Genomic DNA, 16,754 nt, shown 5'->3' with positions numbered 1-16,754 from the left:
TCGTTTTAGCTGGAGTAAGGATGGGATTTGAGCTGAGTGGGAGTTCTGCTCTGCAGCAGTGCGGGAGAGGGGAAAATGTGAAGGAAAGGGGACAGTCAGGATGCTACACTGGCGGCCCAGGCCAAAGTTAGGTGGTAGCACCAGAACAGAGAGAAGAGAGGCACTGTGGAGTTTGACCGATCCAGATGTGGTCATAAAGGGAAGGGGATCACAGTCAAGAAGGCCTTGGGGGTTTGATTTTGGATGGCTTGGCTATTAATGCCAATTATGCAAAAAGAAAACACCAGAAAAGCACTTGAGAAAAGGACGAGTTGCAAGAATTTTTTTTTTTTTAATACCATTTAGCCCATTTTATTTGGTCCTAGCATCACACACTTCTACAACCTTCTCCTTCCTGACAGGCAGTAATTTGGAATACACCTGTAAGTGTGGAAGTCTTCAATCAGGAGAGCCATTAAACTCCCAGACATCCCGGCATGAGCAAGAGGTGGGGACCACAGAAGGGAAGCCCATCAGCAGCGAGGATACCTTCCCCACTCAGGAAAGCACGCTGTCTCCAGTGAACCTGACAGACGACCAGATAGCCGCTGGCCTCTATGGTAACTTTCCTCACTCACGGCCCCTCTCGACATCAGGGTTCTAGGACCAGAGTTGTCAGCATTCCAATCTAATGCCAGTGTGCCTTATAAATTGACCTGGAAGAATGATTACACAGTTGTTAGGAAGGTAGGCCTAAAATATCTTTAAGATTATCAAAGAAAGCCATGCAATCCCCTTAAGAAAACTCATCTGATGTTGCAAATTACAAAATATTTTAAACAGCATTTCACTCTTTCATAGTCTGGCAGGTATAAATTTTTTTCCAGGTTATCTCAACTGAAAAAAAAAGGACTAATAATCCCTATCTTAGTGCCTAGATGGTTTCTGAGGATCAAATGAGACGTGACATCACTTAATAAACAGTAAAGCCTGATACAGATGCTTGTTGTCACTGCTTTTGTTATGTCTGGAAGGACAAATGGATTTTTTTTTTTCCATTTAAAGAACATTATTAATGGAACTTTGAAGTATTTTCTTTGCATGCATTCAATTTTCCAGTGGATTTTGGGCAAGTTTCTCATATATACATGCCAAGATCTATATTAACATGAATAAAAAAATAAATGTACATGACGAAAGAGTACCTATTCACTTAACTTGTATGGGTATGAGTTGTATTAATTTTGATCACCATGATTCACTTTTCCACAGTATGTACAAATAATGAAAGTACGCTGAAGTCCATCATGAAGAAGAAAGATGCCAACAAAGATTCAAATGGAGCGAAAAAGAATCTTCAGTTTGTTGGCATTAATGGAGGGTAAGGAAAGATGGTGGTACTAGTGTTTATACGCGGTCTGTCTGTTTCCTTTGCCTCCTGCCTACTCAGGTCATATCTAAAGGTGCCTAGTCTGGGATGCTACCACATCTGGGTGACGGAAGATTCCCTCCTCAGAAAGGTGCATTTGGGCTTCTCTTCTCTCTTCTTGCTATCTTTAAGGATATTTCACTCTTGAAAGGATACGTGATGAAGCTGAGTAATTCACATCTTCTCACCTCTGATCTGAAACAAATGGTCTTCAACAAAAGCAACAGGCAGCAGGTTCCCTGTTGGACAGCTTGTACTTAACTGTATCAGAACTGAGCAACAACCAGAGACTGAGGACATCACTCCATGGTCCAGGGGTAGTCATCCACTCCTTCAGAATGGGTTGTTTTGCTTAGCTCTCCATGTTTACAAACAAAATAGTAGGGCCTTTCACCTGAAGAGTAACCTCGCCATGCCATCAGTTCTTTGCTTTCTAAATAGAATGTGTTTTAGTTGTTTATTGCTTCTCCTTTAATTGGCCCAGATAAATAGTTAAGCCTGTTTGTCCTCCTACAGTTGAATCAAAGCAATTAATCTATTAATCCATTCATGGCCTTGACAAGAAAGCAATAGTGCAGAGTTAGTTGAGATCATATTTATAGGAAAGCGTACCACAAAGATATAACTTAGTGGTGTCTGTTTTCCAAATCTTTAACGTTTTATTGGGTAATATGTCCCACAGTTTGGAGAGTGTGTACCAGAGAAACTATTGGTAACTTACATAATATGTTCACCTTGGACACTGGGAAAATTAATGGTACAAAATAAGAAGAATGAAAGGGGGAAAGAAAAGGAACAGGAAAGATGAAAAACTGCAGACCTCGTTTCCATAAAATGAATTTCCTTTGATTTATATTAAGCCAGAGGTGCTATATATATATATATATATATATATATATATATATATATATATACACATATTTTTTTTCTGCAAGTGGTATGTGATACCACTTGGCAACCTAGGTTATTCCTTGTAAGTGAGAACCCATTCAAAACCACCAGACTTCTAAATAGACCTTACTCCGAACTTCTAAGTACAGGGTCTAACACCACTGATGAAATTTCTGGAGTCAGTTAGCAGCTTTCCCTTCATAAACATTTCTGTCACTGGGTCTTTATGGGCACACCTTGCATCTCCTGAACTCCCAATTGCCACCTAGGTATGAAACCACTTCAAGTGATGATTCCAGCTCAGATGAAAGCTCTTCTTCCGAGTCAGATGACGAGTGTGATGTCCCTGAGTATCCTCCTGAGGAAGAGGAGGAGGAAGAGGAGGACGAAGACACTCGGGGAATGGCAGAAGGCCACCATGCACTTAATGTGGAAGGTTTCACGTCCAACAGGGTGGAAGATGAAATGCAGGTTCCAGAATGTGAACCTGAGAAGGTGGAAATCAGAGAGAGGTGTGGTACATTTCCCCCCCCCTCCCCTCATCCTTCCCACATTTGATGTACTTTGGCAGTAGAATTGGCCGATTAGGAGACTGTGCAGTTGAATCTGTGAGTTTGGTCTTTCCACTCCCCAAAGGAGGGCTAAACTTTACCTGTGCCTCAGAGGTGTGTACCTCTTGTCATGATGCTAATAAAAACATGCGCAAAAATGATAACTGCTAGATCTCTTATAGTAGCAAAGAGAAGGGCTTGGTATCTGTTCACCTTTGTTTCTTTAACTATTTGCTATCTAATTTTATATGTGGAGTCACCATCCGCATAATTGTTAAGCACCACCAAAGCTTCCATTGTTTGAACAACCCACCTTATATTTAAAGGTATATTAGAATTTTTTGTGACCAACACATTTCACATTTTAAAGTTTCAGATTTTATCATTAGCCATTTCTCCTCATACAGGTGTCAGTACTGTTATTACAGGATCACTGTGTGTGAGAGGAACAATTTTTGGCCTCAACCAAAGATCACATTTACTATAAAGATGATGTAATCAGTCACATGCCCATATTTTGTTGCTCATTGAGTGATTGGGAACACCACAAGAATGGGTTTGGGAATGTCGTAAACAGCAGCTGAAATATCAAATAAACACTCTGGTTGGCTGAAACATGTACCTAAAAGTGTAGTCAATTTTAAAGACTTAACAAATATGGAATTAATGCTTATAAAACAGGAGAGAGTAGAACAGTTGGAAATTTCAGTATGGTTTTTCACCATGGGAAGTGTAACTAGAACATTTCAGAAAACTTATCTCTAATTTGGCAAATGAATGTTTAACTGCATTAACACAAGGTAAGTGTCTTTAGTTTATATTTCCAAGTATTTTCAAATGGCTCAATATCTTGACATCTGTTGGTTTTTTTTTGAACAGCTTTATTAAGGTATAATTTATATACCATATGTCATCTGACTTTTAAGTTTATATTTTCATGTGGGTTAAACAAACACTTCCTGAGTCACCAAATGTGATTTCAGATGTGTGGTTCACTGGTCAGCATTAATGGATAGGTGGTAATTCAGACCTCCTCAACCCCTCAAGAGTAAAAATATTTTTAAGAATTTAAAACAAAAGGAGCAAAAAAATATCCAAGTGTTATTCCATAATGTCACACAGGCCAGAGTGGTGAAGCCGAAAGCTCCCCTCATGCAAAGATCCGAGCTCTGGCTGGAGGCCTTGGCTCTGTGTGGTAGCGTCAGTCCTCGGGCGCCTAGACTCCGCCAGGCAAGCAGTAGCAGCACCGCAGCCTGCCAGGGTTGACTTGGGGCCTCCGGTCTTGTAATGGGTCATAGAGTCTGAGGTAAAAATGCCTTTCCTTTTGTGGCCAGTCATGAGCTCTCTTTCTTTTATTTTTTCCCCTTTTAGGTATGAACTAAGTGAAAAGATGTTGTCTGCATGCAACTTACTGAAAAGTAACATAAATGACCCCAAAGCTTTGACCAGCAAGGATATGGTGAGTCTGACCTGCAGACACTGTCCCCAGTCTGTACAAAGTGCCTGAGTGGACACCACCGTTAAGGCACCTCTAGCCTGCCCCTGAGCTGTTGCTGCCTGCACGCTTTTCCCCCCAGACTATTCCTAGTGTGTGTGGGCAGACTGAATATCCTGCTGCCCTGCTCACCGGACCACCCTGTGAACGTTTCCCTCAGGCCTGGTTTCAGACCTCCTTTCTCCACCCTGTACTTTTCTTGGGAGCTGAGCATCTGTGAGGCATATAGTTGCACATGGAAAGGAGGGCTAATTTCAGTCATTCGTCATCTTTCTGCATGTTCTGTTGCTTACAGAACCTTGTGATCTAGGGAGCAGAATCCCAGAATTTTTTAAGTTAGCCTTTGTTTTTAAGAGAAACCTATCTGGACCAAGGTCAGCATTCCTTTCAATTATGAAACTGCATATTATGTTCTGATGTGGAATGCAGGCAGTCACTATTTTTAAACCTAGAAATAACTACACTTATCTTCTCACAGCTTGAGATTCAGAAGCAAAGAGGTTGGTGGTTGCCTTAGGGAGCATGAATAGCATAACATAAGACAGATAAATGTTTCCATGGCAATGGTGAATCTGATATCCTTTACAAGTATTGCTCTCCCGTGCATTGGTGACATTTAGATGTGTGGCTTCTTTCATAGGTTAGACCAGCCTCCTGGTTGACAGCTCTATTCAGTGCATTGAGAAAGTGTAGCATCTCATGTTATTTTAGATAGTAATGTGCATTTGAATCTTTGCATATTAGCAGTAGATTTAATATGAAGTTTTATTTAACTTTAAGTCCGCAGCTGGTGAGAAAGTTGATTCATAGGTCTCACGAGTTTATAGAGTTATGAAACCAAAATGTTAAGACTAGAAGGGATTTATGGAATTATCTAACGCTGGAAAGGCAAACAGTCTTCCTCATACAACAAACACAATCTGAAGAAGAATTGGTGATGGCTGGCACAGGCATGAGACGTACATGGGTGCGTGTGTCTACGAGGCCACTGTATTCTGGTCCATCTGGCTTTAACTGAGGCCCTAAAGATTACGAGTCTTGCCTGGAGTGTCAACTGCTAGTTAATGGTGGGACTAGATTATACCTATCTTAAGTACTGGTCCATGTTTTGTTTATTCCAGCTAAAGCATATTACCTTATTATATGGCATCTTTTTTTTTTTTTAATTATGGTATCTTCTCCTATTTGTTTATATTGCTATAGAAACTTAAATTTATCAGAGCCAGCTGAATCTTGACATTCAAATACTGTGCTGAAAAAGGATCATGGCAAGGATGTTTATAGAAGGAAATACTAAATGAAGTCCCTGGCCTGGACATGGATCTACATGTTGAACTCCATCAATATAGACTAAGTGCTTGTCTGCGCCTTGGTCACAAAGAGTAAAACCAGGAAAGGTCACTGCAGTGTTAATATTTCCTACTAGGTTTAACCTGAACATAAAACTGGTGCTTTCAGACCCCAGATTTTATAGCTTTAATACACTTTTTCTTTTACCCTCCCCAAAATACTAGGTTGTGTGGTCCTCAGGGAGGACTGTACATTTTTATAGCCCCAATTGTCAAGCATTTTGTCAGGCACATACTCCAGGATTGGTACATTGTTTTTGTTGATTGGATATTCATTCAGTAAAGAAGTGTTTAAAGTGCTGTGCTGTGAAAAGTCTCGGACTTGTGAATGATCACAATGCCAGGGCCATGTAACCATATCAGGACACTGAATATGTAGCTATAACTGAGTTCGACACCCAGACGACATAATTTCCCTTCCTTCTGTGTGAGGCATCCAGAGAATGAAATCTGAATATGTGAAAGAGTGAGCAGAAGAAAAGAAACATTAGGTGACATATTTCCTGGCCAGGACCCTTTTCCTCCAGTGACCCAAACTGTGATTGAATGGGATATACCTGAATAATTAGTAGCAGGAAGATAAAGAGATGGGTGTGTTCTGTAATCCCAGTTCCTCCTTTTCTATAGAAAGGAGACTACATGGGTTCTGGTGCTTTTGACATAAGCTGTCCATCTTTCTTGATTTATTGTTAAACTTTTAAAGAACAAGCAAAGCACAAATGAATGATAAACTGATATGAAAGAGGGCCCATGAAAAACGCATTGTAGTTTTCCCCATCACCAGCACTGGCTCTGCCCAGTCTACATTGAACTTCATGTCCAAGTTTGACTTGATCATCCATGAAACAAATGCCAAGTTCATGTGTCCACAACCTAAGGGAAAGCAAGTGGGGCTGATGACCAGATACAGATGATCCTCATGGGAAAAAGTAATTTGTTTCAGACTTGCTTTTTATTCCCTTTCTGTGGTTGAACATTTGTATTTGGGATGGAGTAGGAATTGGGTTGCCTGCATGGTTATGGCCTCCCAACGTAGTGCTGTGGAGATGCGGAAGGAGTTGAAGTTGGTCTGGACAGGAAGGAAGCAGCATAATTGTGTTAAGTAATTTCTCCTGTCCTGATTACTATGAAAGTCATTTGCAAGGCCAGCATACCTACATAATATTAATAGTTCAATAATAAATGGAGCCTGGCCTAAGTGGTTTACATGTATTGCCTCATTTGTCCTCATCACAAACACTGTGAAGGAAAGGTATTTTTATTATCCCCATTTTGCAGATGAGGAAACTGAGGCACAGAGTAAGTATTTTCCCCAGCGTCGAACAACTCGTCAGTAGCAGAGTCAGAATTTGAACCTCGGTGGTGTAATTCTTGCACAGTGCTATAGGCCTGTTTTACAGAAGTTACAATATGTGTGTATGTTAAAATCAGGAAGGATACTTCAGTTTGGAATTTGAGGCTTCTAACTGAGAGCTCTGGGTTTCATTAGTTGTTTTTTGAGAGCAAATTCTATTTGCACACACTTTTGACTATAAAAGGCCTGGGTTCTTAGGCTTTCAGCTAGGTCTCAGAAAGGTCTATAAATAGAAGAACTAATGGCCGATGGCTCGTTGTTTTGGCAGCGGTTCTGTCTGAACACTCTCCAGCACGAGTGGTTCCGCGTGTCCAGTCAGAAGTCAGCCATCCCAGCCATGGTGGGGGACTACATAGCCGCTTTTGAGGCCATCTCCCCAGACGTCCTGCGTCATATCATCAACATGGCGGACGGGAACGGAAACACCGCCCTCCATTACAGTGTGTCCCACTCCAACTTCGAGATCGTGAAGCTGCTCTTGGACGCTGGTACGTCGGTTGTCCCTGTCTCTCCTCTAACAGACTCGGGTTGTGATTCATTTAGAAGGAGCTGGTTGATCCACTCCCCAGTTCTGTGACCATCCTAGAAGCCTTTTCATTGCTTTCGCCCGTGATGTGGCAAGAATCGTTCTTGAGTCATTCATGGGAGGCTTGAGGTTTGAACAAAACGGGGTGACACAGATTCCAGATCTGTTTTGAAAGGAGGTGTTTGAGAATGTTCTTGCTGCAGTTTAGCTGTGTTCAGATGAGTTGTATCCCTGGTAACACACGTGACTCATGTTCCTGCCTGAGCTGGATCATGCAGGCTTGGTGGGTTCACTCTCAAGAGGCAGAATGCTGCTCCTGGGGCCAGAGTCAAAGCTTTAGTGTTTGTGAGCTGCTCTCTTTGCCCTTGTTCCATAACCCCTCTCCAGCCGCCTTGCAGAGCTGTGCGGTTAGTCAAGATGGGGGCCAAACAAAGCCACTGTAACAGATTGTGGTAGAATCAACACCATTCCCGCCAAAATACACCCTGTTCCTGGGGAATCAGCATGGAGAAAAGAAAATGTTATTCTTACATCTGAACCATAGTAACGAGAACAGTGAAAATTTTTGTCGGTAATTGGAATTTGCCATTCCAGAATATAGCCAGTGGATGTATTAAACATGGAGCGAGGGGGTGGCACATAGAAGGGTCCCCTTGCGACATAGTGAGCTTTCAACTTTTTGTTCAAATGGAACGGCCCTGTGACACATTGAGTCTCTAAATCACTTTTATTTATTTTTGAAATACATATTTTTACTTCTAGTGTAACTGAGACAGAATTCACAGTACCTCAGTCTAATTAATGAGAACACAATGTGAACATCTGATTTAGAATATGTGATACAATTGTCCAATTTTCCCATTCTGCTTCTTGACCCAACTGTCCAATTTTCTTCTGCTCTGTTTTGGAGATGTTGGATTAAGGCACAGAAGAAACCAAACAGATTTATCTTTTTTTTTTCTCTTCGAAGTTTGCTTGTCCCCAGTTTAGGGGCCATGTTAGGATAAAACTGTTTCCAGCTTAAAGGAAGGAATTCCAAGCCTCCTTCCTTTCAGACTTTCCAGACTATAAACAGAGCTGGTGATACTGTCAGCTGGAGTTACTGTTTAAACAGAGAAGTGGATAATATCCAGGAAAGCTAAGAACAAGATTTCAGGATTGCCCCTGAAAGTAACAGTTTAATCTACCCTTAGAAAATTTGCATGGACAAGACATTTTGGTAAATTAAACTATTTTAATTCCATTGTTGGGTGGCTTTGGTTAATCACTTTTCTGGATTTACTTCACTCTTTACTGCTCACCATTATAGACTGAGATTCTGGCTTCGTAAAGCATGTTTGTGAATCTAGGATACTAGCAGCAACAGAGAAGAGGCGAACGGCAAAGAAACTGAGGAGCCTCAAAGACCATGTCTGCTCACCCGCTTCTCCATCAGACAACTTTTTTCTTTTCTTTTTCCTTTTCTACGTTAAAAAATAACGCACTACTGTAAATGCCCTTATGTCCCTAGTATGCAGTTGTTTTAGAACTCAAGAACGTTTTCACGGTACCTTCTCTTCTCACTCCCGATGATGGAAACACCCTAAGAATTTTAATTATATCTGGTCACACATAAAAAGCTTCTTTTCTGCACTCTCCATTCCTTTCATTTTATTAGCAAGTGCTGAAGGAATTTTAAAAGGCCTGGAGGATAATTTAGGCCCTGAAGACTCCTTAAGAATTACAGGACTAGAAAAGGTCTGGGTTATTGGATCTGGGAGTCCCTGACAGTCTCTAAGGGACTTAACTGCAGTTGCTGTCAGACCACGATTCCTAGAGCTGCGTGTCGTGTGATTGGAATTCTGCTTCCAAGGGCCCCAAACGAGTCAGAGCAGCAAACTCAGGGTCTCAGAGTGAGCAGTGGTTTATGAGTGGGGAACGCCATGTTCAGTGTTCCCTACATAAACCTTTACAAATCCTTCTTTCCCTCGTAGCTCTCACCTCCTTCTTCACTCCAAAATGGTGATTTCCTAGACGCAGATTAGTGTCTAGATCCCACGTTATTGTTTATTCTTCAAAGCATTACTTAGAACAGCCTCCCAGACCTCCAGGCTGTTGCGGTTCAACCACCAGTTGCAAACAAGAGGTGCTGTGAGAGCTTGCTGTCGTTTCTCACGAAATAGAAAAAAATTTTTTTCTTTGGTTTAGTATGAAACATCTCTCACATTTCCTTCTGAGTCACTCCGGGACTTTTTTTTTTTTTTTTTTTTAATTTAATTTATTTATTTATTTACTGTTGGCTGTGTTGGGTCTTCGTTTCTGTGCGAGGGCTTTCTCTAGTTGCGGCAGGTGGGGGCCACTCTTCATCGCGGCGCGCGGGCCTCTCACTATCGCGGCCTCTCTTGTTGCGGAGCACAGGCTCCAGACGCGCAGGCTCAGTAGTTGTGGCTCACGGGCCTAGTTGCTCCGTGGCATGTGGGATCTTCCCAGACCAGGGCTCGAACCCGTGTCCCCTGAATTAGCAGGCAGATTCTCAACCACTGCGCCACCAGGGAAGCCCTCACTCCGGGACTTTGACTACCTAAGGCCATTTCACTGGGCTTTTCTAAACTCCATACCTTTAGTTCATGGGGACAACTGATGCTGTTAGGAGATGGCTCCTCCCTAAAGAGACTCGTGTCTTTGCAGATGTATGTAACGTGGACCACCAGAACAAGGCGGGGTATACCCCCATCATGCTGGCAGCCCTCGCCGCTGTGGAAGCAGAGAAGGACATGCGAGTTGTGGAAGAACTCTTTGCCTGTGGGGACGTGAACGCCAAAGCCAGCCAGGTGAACGCGCTTGCTTCCAGGGTTTGTGCTGGCTGATGCAGCTCTGACCTGCACGGGTGGCCCTGCCGTGCTCTCGCCACTCAGCACGGTCCATGCGGCTGCCCGGTGGTCCTCATGACCAAACACACCAAGGAAACACTGGCTTAACTTCACATTGGAAACTTCTCCCTCCATTGCCTTGCGTTCTCTCTGGAGTAGTGTGCGTGTAGACCATGGGTCAGCCTGCCTGTGAGTGACTAGGGATCCCCACCATCTACCTGGTGACCACTGTTTCCTGACTGTCTCCATGTTATAGCATCTTCATGCCCGGCACGGAGTGCCTCTCATCCAGATGTGTTCAGGGTTGACTTGTGACCATCTTCTGAACTTTCTCGCTCCTTGCTGTCATGAGACAGATCCTCCAAGCTAAAGGGAAAAATTAACTCATTACTTTATGGTCTTACTTATTAGCTCATAGCTCACGAGAAACTAGTTTTTCCAATGCCTTTCCACCACTGGGCCCCAAGTAATTCCATGTCCACGTTTTCCCCTGTCATCACTCTCCCTCCTCCCCTTCCCCCGGCACAGCCCCACTGCAGGTCACACCCTGCCAGCCCAGCATGTGCTTCTGAAGTCCGCTGTCATTTCTTCCCACAGGCAGGACAGACAGCCCTCATGCTGGCTGTCAGTCATGGGCGGATAGACATGGTGAAGGGCCTGCTGGCCTGTGGGGCTGACGTCAACATCCAGGACGACGAGGGCTCCACCGCCCTGATGTGTGCCAGCGAGCACGGGCACGTGGAGATCGTCAAGCTGCTGCTGGCCCAGCCAGGCTGCAATGGCCACCTGGAGGACAACGTAAGCTGTCGCCAATGGTCCTGCAGGCCCCTGGCCTGGACACAGTTTGAGGGGGGTGTTCTGTGAGTGCTGCTTGACCAGGGGAGAGAACAAATCCTCCTTTATTCTCCTCAGGGATTTGTGCTGCCATCCAGGCCACTTCCCTTCACAGCCCAGCGTGGTAGCATTTACTGTTTGCAAACTAATACTCCCATTAACTAAAGCCAAAGGCAGAAAGATAAATAGGCCTCACCCCAAAATTTATAAAAGGAAGAAGGTGATGGGCATGTACGAGAACCAGTATACTGAAGTGGAATAAACAGATTTACAATACAGAATCAAATGTAGTAGGCAGTGTAGGCAACTAATGGGTGCACTGCGAAGAGAGGACCAGGCCCCTGGTCCGTTTGGAAACCCTTCACCGGGGCCCATCAGAGTAAATAATTTGTGACGTTTTATCAGCTAGTGGATCCAGATTATCTTGGCTTCTTTTCAACACATCTTCGCACCCCTCCTTGGGCTGTTCCCATCATCGTCACTCTCATCTCCTTCCTCTCCCCGTTCCCAAGCTGTCCCATTCCCAGATAACCCCTTGACTGGAAAACATTCCAAGGAAACCTGCTGCTCTGGATGTCTCCAGACCAAAGGGGAGGAGTACCAATAGGTCACAGCACAGGAACTAACATTTAGGTGGCGACATGGTCCAAAGGTCCAAAGGTCCCAGAGGTCTGGCTGGGTTGGTTCTGTTTTTGAAAGTTTATCTCTGTGGAGCACAGGTTTGGACCAGAGCTTCCATCAGCCCCAAACACTAAAAGGCTAGAGGGAAAACATCCCCCTTTGCACTAAACTTGAGATCCTTGTGGGCTCACGCCAACAGGAAGAGCAAATCAGCGCAGGTATTTACTGGCAGGAAGGACTGACTGGTTTCTGCAGTTGCAGTGACCTCCCCAGGAGCACGTGAGCTGCGGCTGCACCAGATTCCCTTTACTTCCACTGTAGCAGAGGGCCAGTTTCCAACTTCTCTTTCCTTAAGAACAGTCTGTGTTTCGTGTGCCTTGTTTTTTGTTTGTTTGCTTTTACTTCTACTCTTAGCAAAGAACAGCTGGTAGATCTAATAATAAGAGGCCATTGCGCCACAGCAGCTTCCAGAAATCCTGGTTCCCTCTGCCCGTTGTCTACTTCCTTATCCTTAAAGGAACGGGAGGGCATCCAGCTGGCCTCCAGAAGAAAAGTAACTCCCAGAATTCAGAGTGGGAGGGAGGGACCATAAGGTTCAAACCACACACAAATTGTTTCCTGCTGCTGGTGACCAGAAGGGCATCCTTATTCCAAGACTAGACAGAAAATAAGTTGTGCTGTTTTTTGTCTTTTTATTGTTACTACTTTTGATTGAGGTATAGTTGATGTCCAGTATGCTATTTTTGTCCTGATGCATCTTTATATCCATCTAAGTTCCTGCATCTTAATGGAAAGCAAACATTTAACTGAACATTTTTCTTTCCCATATTTAGTGTTTCCCCTCGTATTTCCATCAGATACATTTCTGCAAGGCAGCAGGATGTGGTGCTTACATGTAGATGTGACTCGGAACATACTACAGGGATGGTTAGGGCTGTAGGATCAGCTCCCTCCCCAAGAGGAAAGTTCAGAGATCCTTGGCAGATTGCAGGGCGTCAAAGCAGACACCACGCTACTTGACCGCTCGTTTGTAATTATAAGGAAAAAAAAAAAAAACTAAATTGTTTCTACCCCCTACCTTCTCCTCCTGCCCCCTGCTGGTGGGCAGCCTGCTTTTGTTGAGGCTGCATGGTGTGCAGACCTACACACTAAGTACCATGAGGCAACAACAAAGGCAATAACGGGGTGATTCTTGTCTGAGGGCAGGGTAGGGGCTGTGCCTCTGTCATCCTTGTATCCTTCAGGCTTAGCACCTAGAGGTCCAGAAATGTTTCCTAAAAGACTGAACAAATGGCTAGATTGGGGAACCTTATCTAATTGAAAGAGTTTTGTGTTGTTACCTTTTGGGCTACCTGGAAGTTTGAGAAACCCAACCTAGCTTGCTCTTTTCATCTCCTCTTAAGGACGGCAGCACCGCGCTCTCAATAGCCCTGGAGGCGGGACACAAGGACATCGCCGTTCTGCTGTATGCCCACGTCAACTTCGCGAAAGCCCAGTCTCCGGTCAGTGTTGTGCACTTGGCATATGTAAACAGGCTAAAAGCCACCAGACTAGTGGGCCCCCTTCCTCGGGGAGTTGACGACAAGGAAATACAGGTTTTATAATGATTCTGAAAATCAAGGTTTTAGTCCGGAACTTAAGAATTCATCAGTTTTGCCCCGCCCAGAAGGCCAGGAGTGCTCATGGTTATTAGCACAGCAGAGGCTGGACGCCTGCTTGTCCTCACGCCCTCCCAGGGAGAGTTTCTTCTGGACAGAATTATCCAAATGGCACATCTTGAGCCCATGAATACGTGTCGCCGTCCTGGCATTTTTCTTAAAGCAGGCAGTGGGCAGCAGCCTGTGGTCCCGGAGCTCACTCTGGGAGGGAGGTTGACTTCCCAGGACAGCCGGACGCGGCACTGCCGAGCCCGCTGGCCCCCGAGCTGCTCCTGCTGGTGGACTGTGTGCCGTGTTCCAGCTCTCCTCGCTCTGGCTTATAGGTGGTGCTCAGCTCTGGCTGACCGAGTTCCTGTGTCACAGGGGGCACATCTACCTGAGGTCACTAATTAACCCCCAGTTTCTTTTCCTTTCCTGGTCTCTAGGGCACCCCTAGGCTTGGAAGGAAGACATCTCCTGGTCCCACCCACCGAGGTTCATTTGATTGATTATGTGCAAATACCGTCCATTTGCATGCCACCGCCAAGCTGCTAATTGTTCCCGTTGGGCTGACAGGTACTGCATGTATTTTGTGCCTGAGCTCACCAGCAAACAGAACGCATAAAGCCAGCCGAGGGCTGAAGGCTGGAGCTGCCACAGTGGAAGCTGAGCCAGCAGGAGATTGCTGGCCAGGCACACACGCCTCCCTTCTGGCCATCTTCCGTCTGTGTAGGGCACACTTGCTGTGGAGTCTGTGCTCCGTTATGTACAGTTGTAGGAAAGAGTAACCTGATCTGAGCGGGCAACTTCTGTTCCTTCTCTCCACCCCCTACCAGTGCTGAGAAGTATCAGGTTCTCGCCGGCATGGTGTTTTTAAACTTTCCTACAAGTATTTATATTTACTAAACGTGGAACCATTGGAAAGCTCTTTGAAAATTCCATTCCAGGATGGTTTTGTTGATTTTTCTTTTGTCTTTATTATTTTAAAGTAAGGAAGTTGAGATAACTTTGATCATTGGTGAATTGGGCCTGGGCTGGTTTCTGGTATAAAAATAAAAGATGAAACTCTCAAAAAGTTTAAAACTTAACAAAAGGAAGTCTTTTCAGTTGGTTTTATCTAGGTGGATGCATTACATGACGTTTTATGTAAAGGGTATCTATATAAAATTGATGCAGTATTTTCAACTTTTATATTCCATAGTAATTAAAGACGTGAAGAACGACATGTAACATTACCATATTTTTATTAATAATTGCACAACTCTGTATCTAATGATAAAAGTGGAATTGTGTTAGAGAAATTGGCTATATATTTGCCTCTAGAGAAACATAGTATAGTTCTCCACGTATTTATGGATTCCTTTATCCCATGTCACATTTGCTTTGGTCTTGTATGTATTTAAATGTTTGAAGTGCCTTAGACTCTTGCCATATTTTCAAAATAAAATTTCATTAAGCTCTTTTGCTTGTCCCTGCTTCATCTCTGACAGCCGTCTGCCCCGATCCTATTGACTTACAGCAGTGACAGCAAGAGCTGATGGATGGAGTGCGTGGGTAGGGTGAGTGCCCAGTCCAGTGGTCCAGGGCTCCGACAAGAGGAGACGTCTTCTGAGAGAACTACTCCGTTTCCAGCTCTGCTCGTTACTCAGGTTGCACGTCATCATGAGTCTGAAATTTAAGACCTAATTAGGCAAACAGTTCATCAGACAGGTAACCTCCAAATTAAATCCTGAGCTAACTCTTCTCAGGTGCAGAAGCACTGGTCCTTGACTCTGATTTGGCGGCAGCTGCTGGGTGACTGGTTGAAACCTGAAGTGATGAGAAAGGAAAGATGAAGCCAGACAGACTTTTTTTTTTAATTAATTTTTATTGGAGTATGGTTGCTTTATAGTATTGTGTTAGTTTCTGCGGTACAGCAAAGTGAATCAGTTATATGTATACAGATATCCCCTCTTTTTTAGATTTCCTTCCCATTTAGGTCACCACAGGGCATTAAGTAGACTTCCCTGTGCTATACAGTAGGTTCTCATTAGTTATCTAGTTTATACATAGTAGTGTATATGTGTCAATCCCAGTGTCCCATTTATCCCACCCCACTCCCGGAGAGACTTTTTTATTTCAGCGTGCTATTGGCCCAACAGCACCTGTTTTCAAGGCCTTTTTAAAAAGTAAAGGGGATTGATTCCTTTTCATTTAAAATGAAGAAGTATGGCAGCCAAAATGCAAACTAGGTGTTTTGGCACAGTTGCTGGTGGTGAACTTTAACCTGGGCCGTTTGTGAGAGCCAGGTGCGTTGGAGAAATATCACTGAGGCTTTTCTTAAGCCTCTCTTTCCTTTCTTCCTCTCCTGCCTTCTTTCATTTATTCACTCATTATTGAGTTTGAGAAAGAGGCCAGAGAATAGATTTTTCCAACAGGTGTGTCATCACAGTGCTGGCTCAGGAACTCCTGTTTCATGGGCTCAGGGGTTTGCATCTTTAGAGAACTTGGAACTGTGAAAAGAGTGCTGGCAATTCAGGCCAACCTTGGGTGGTAACAGATGCTCTCCCAGTACGGTTCCAGGGCCTCTGGGGCAGAGGGGCCGTCCTCCTTCATGACCCGTCAAAGTGAGGTCACAGCTACCTGGAGTCATGAGTGTCTCTTTCCCTCCCAGAGCAGATCTGCTAGTTCTGGGATCTGGGCTAAATTTCGGTTCAGATAGTTATTCAAACCCAAGTTCCTTCAGACCTGAAATAGCACAATAAATTAAAGCGGAAGAGTTTGTGTTTGAAGAAAAGTGGGGCTGTGAGTTTTCTGCCCCTTAACGACATGACACGCCTTTTGAGCAAGGAGGGCTGTATCTCAGGTGGTTTGCAGTCCTGGGAATTTTCTTTGTTCCATTTGAGAAAAGAAGGCATTCATATCATCCATGCATGAGAAAATGAATTCCTACGTCTGCGTGGTGCATTTCGGATTTCTTGTGCTAAGTTTTGCAAAAGAAAATGAGTGCTTGTTTTATTGTGGAATGAGGAATTTAAGGAGCTAACTTCTGGATAGCATATGCTGGCTTGTGCCTTGTTTGCTCTCCTAACTCTGGGCACTTGGAATGCTTTTTATCTTGGGATCTTGGCACACTATAAAAACCAGTCTGACTCTCCCCATTGGTACAGCTGTGATTTATTGAGGCACAAGTCCTTAAAGGGATTTGTGGTAGGAGGCTTGGGCAAGGTCCCCAAGTGAGGCTGGCATAGGGCTGGAGA

General features: G+C 44.1%; 1 protein-coding gene across 13 annotated transcripts in view; it reads left to right on the top strand.

Moving 5' to 3' along the window:
* The window catches only part of KANK1 (KN motif and ankyrin repeat domains 1), a 191,572-nt gene extending 176,596 nt beyond the window's left edge, over positions 1 to 14,976 (top strand). For 10 of the 13 annotated variants that reach the window (XM_082403633.1, XM_082403631.1, XM_082403629.1 and 7 more), the window contains 9 exons: positions 402 to 599; positions 1,252 to 1,360; positions 2,569 to 2,811; positions 4,222 to 4,309; positions 7,317 to 7,536; positions 10,242 to 10,384; positions 11,021 to 11,221; positions 13,282 to 13,380; positions 13,962 to 14,976. In XM_082403633.1, the coding sequence (XP_082259759.1) occupies positions 402 to 599; positions 1,252 to 1,360; positions 2,569 to 2,811; positions 4,222 to 4,309; positions 7,317 to 7,536; positions 10,242 to 10,384; positions 11,021 to 11,221; positions 13,282 to 13,380; positions 13,962 to 14,024 (1,364 nt within the window). In that variant the 3' untranslated portion in view covers positions 14,025 to 14,976. The remainder of the gene's footprint in view (positions 1 to 401; positions 600 to 1,251; positions 1,361 to 2,568; positions 2,812 to 4,221; positions 4,310 to 7,316; positions 7,537 to 10,241; positions 10,385 to 11,020; positions 11,222 to 13,281; positions 13,381 to 13,961) is intronic. The other 3 variants (XM_082403623.1, XM_082403634.1, XM_082403624.1) reach the window with 3 other exon arrangements.
* Positions 14,977 to 16,754: the final 1,778 nt, after the last annotated feature.

This window comes from Balaenoptera borealis, assembly GCF_965194805.1.
Source record: "Balaenoptera borealis genome assembly, chromosome: 8".
NCBI lineage: Eukaryota > Metazoa > Chordata > Mammalia > Artiodactyla > Balaenopteridae > Balaenoptera > Balaenoptera borealis.
Note: the sequence above shows the minus strand (reverse complement) of the source record. Positions and strands in the feature narration are given on the sequence as shown.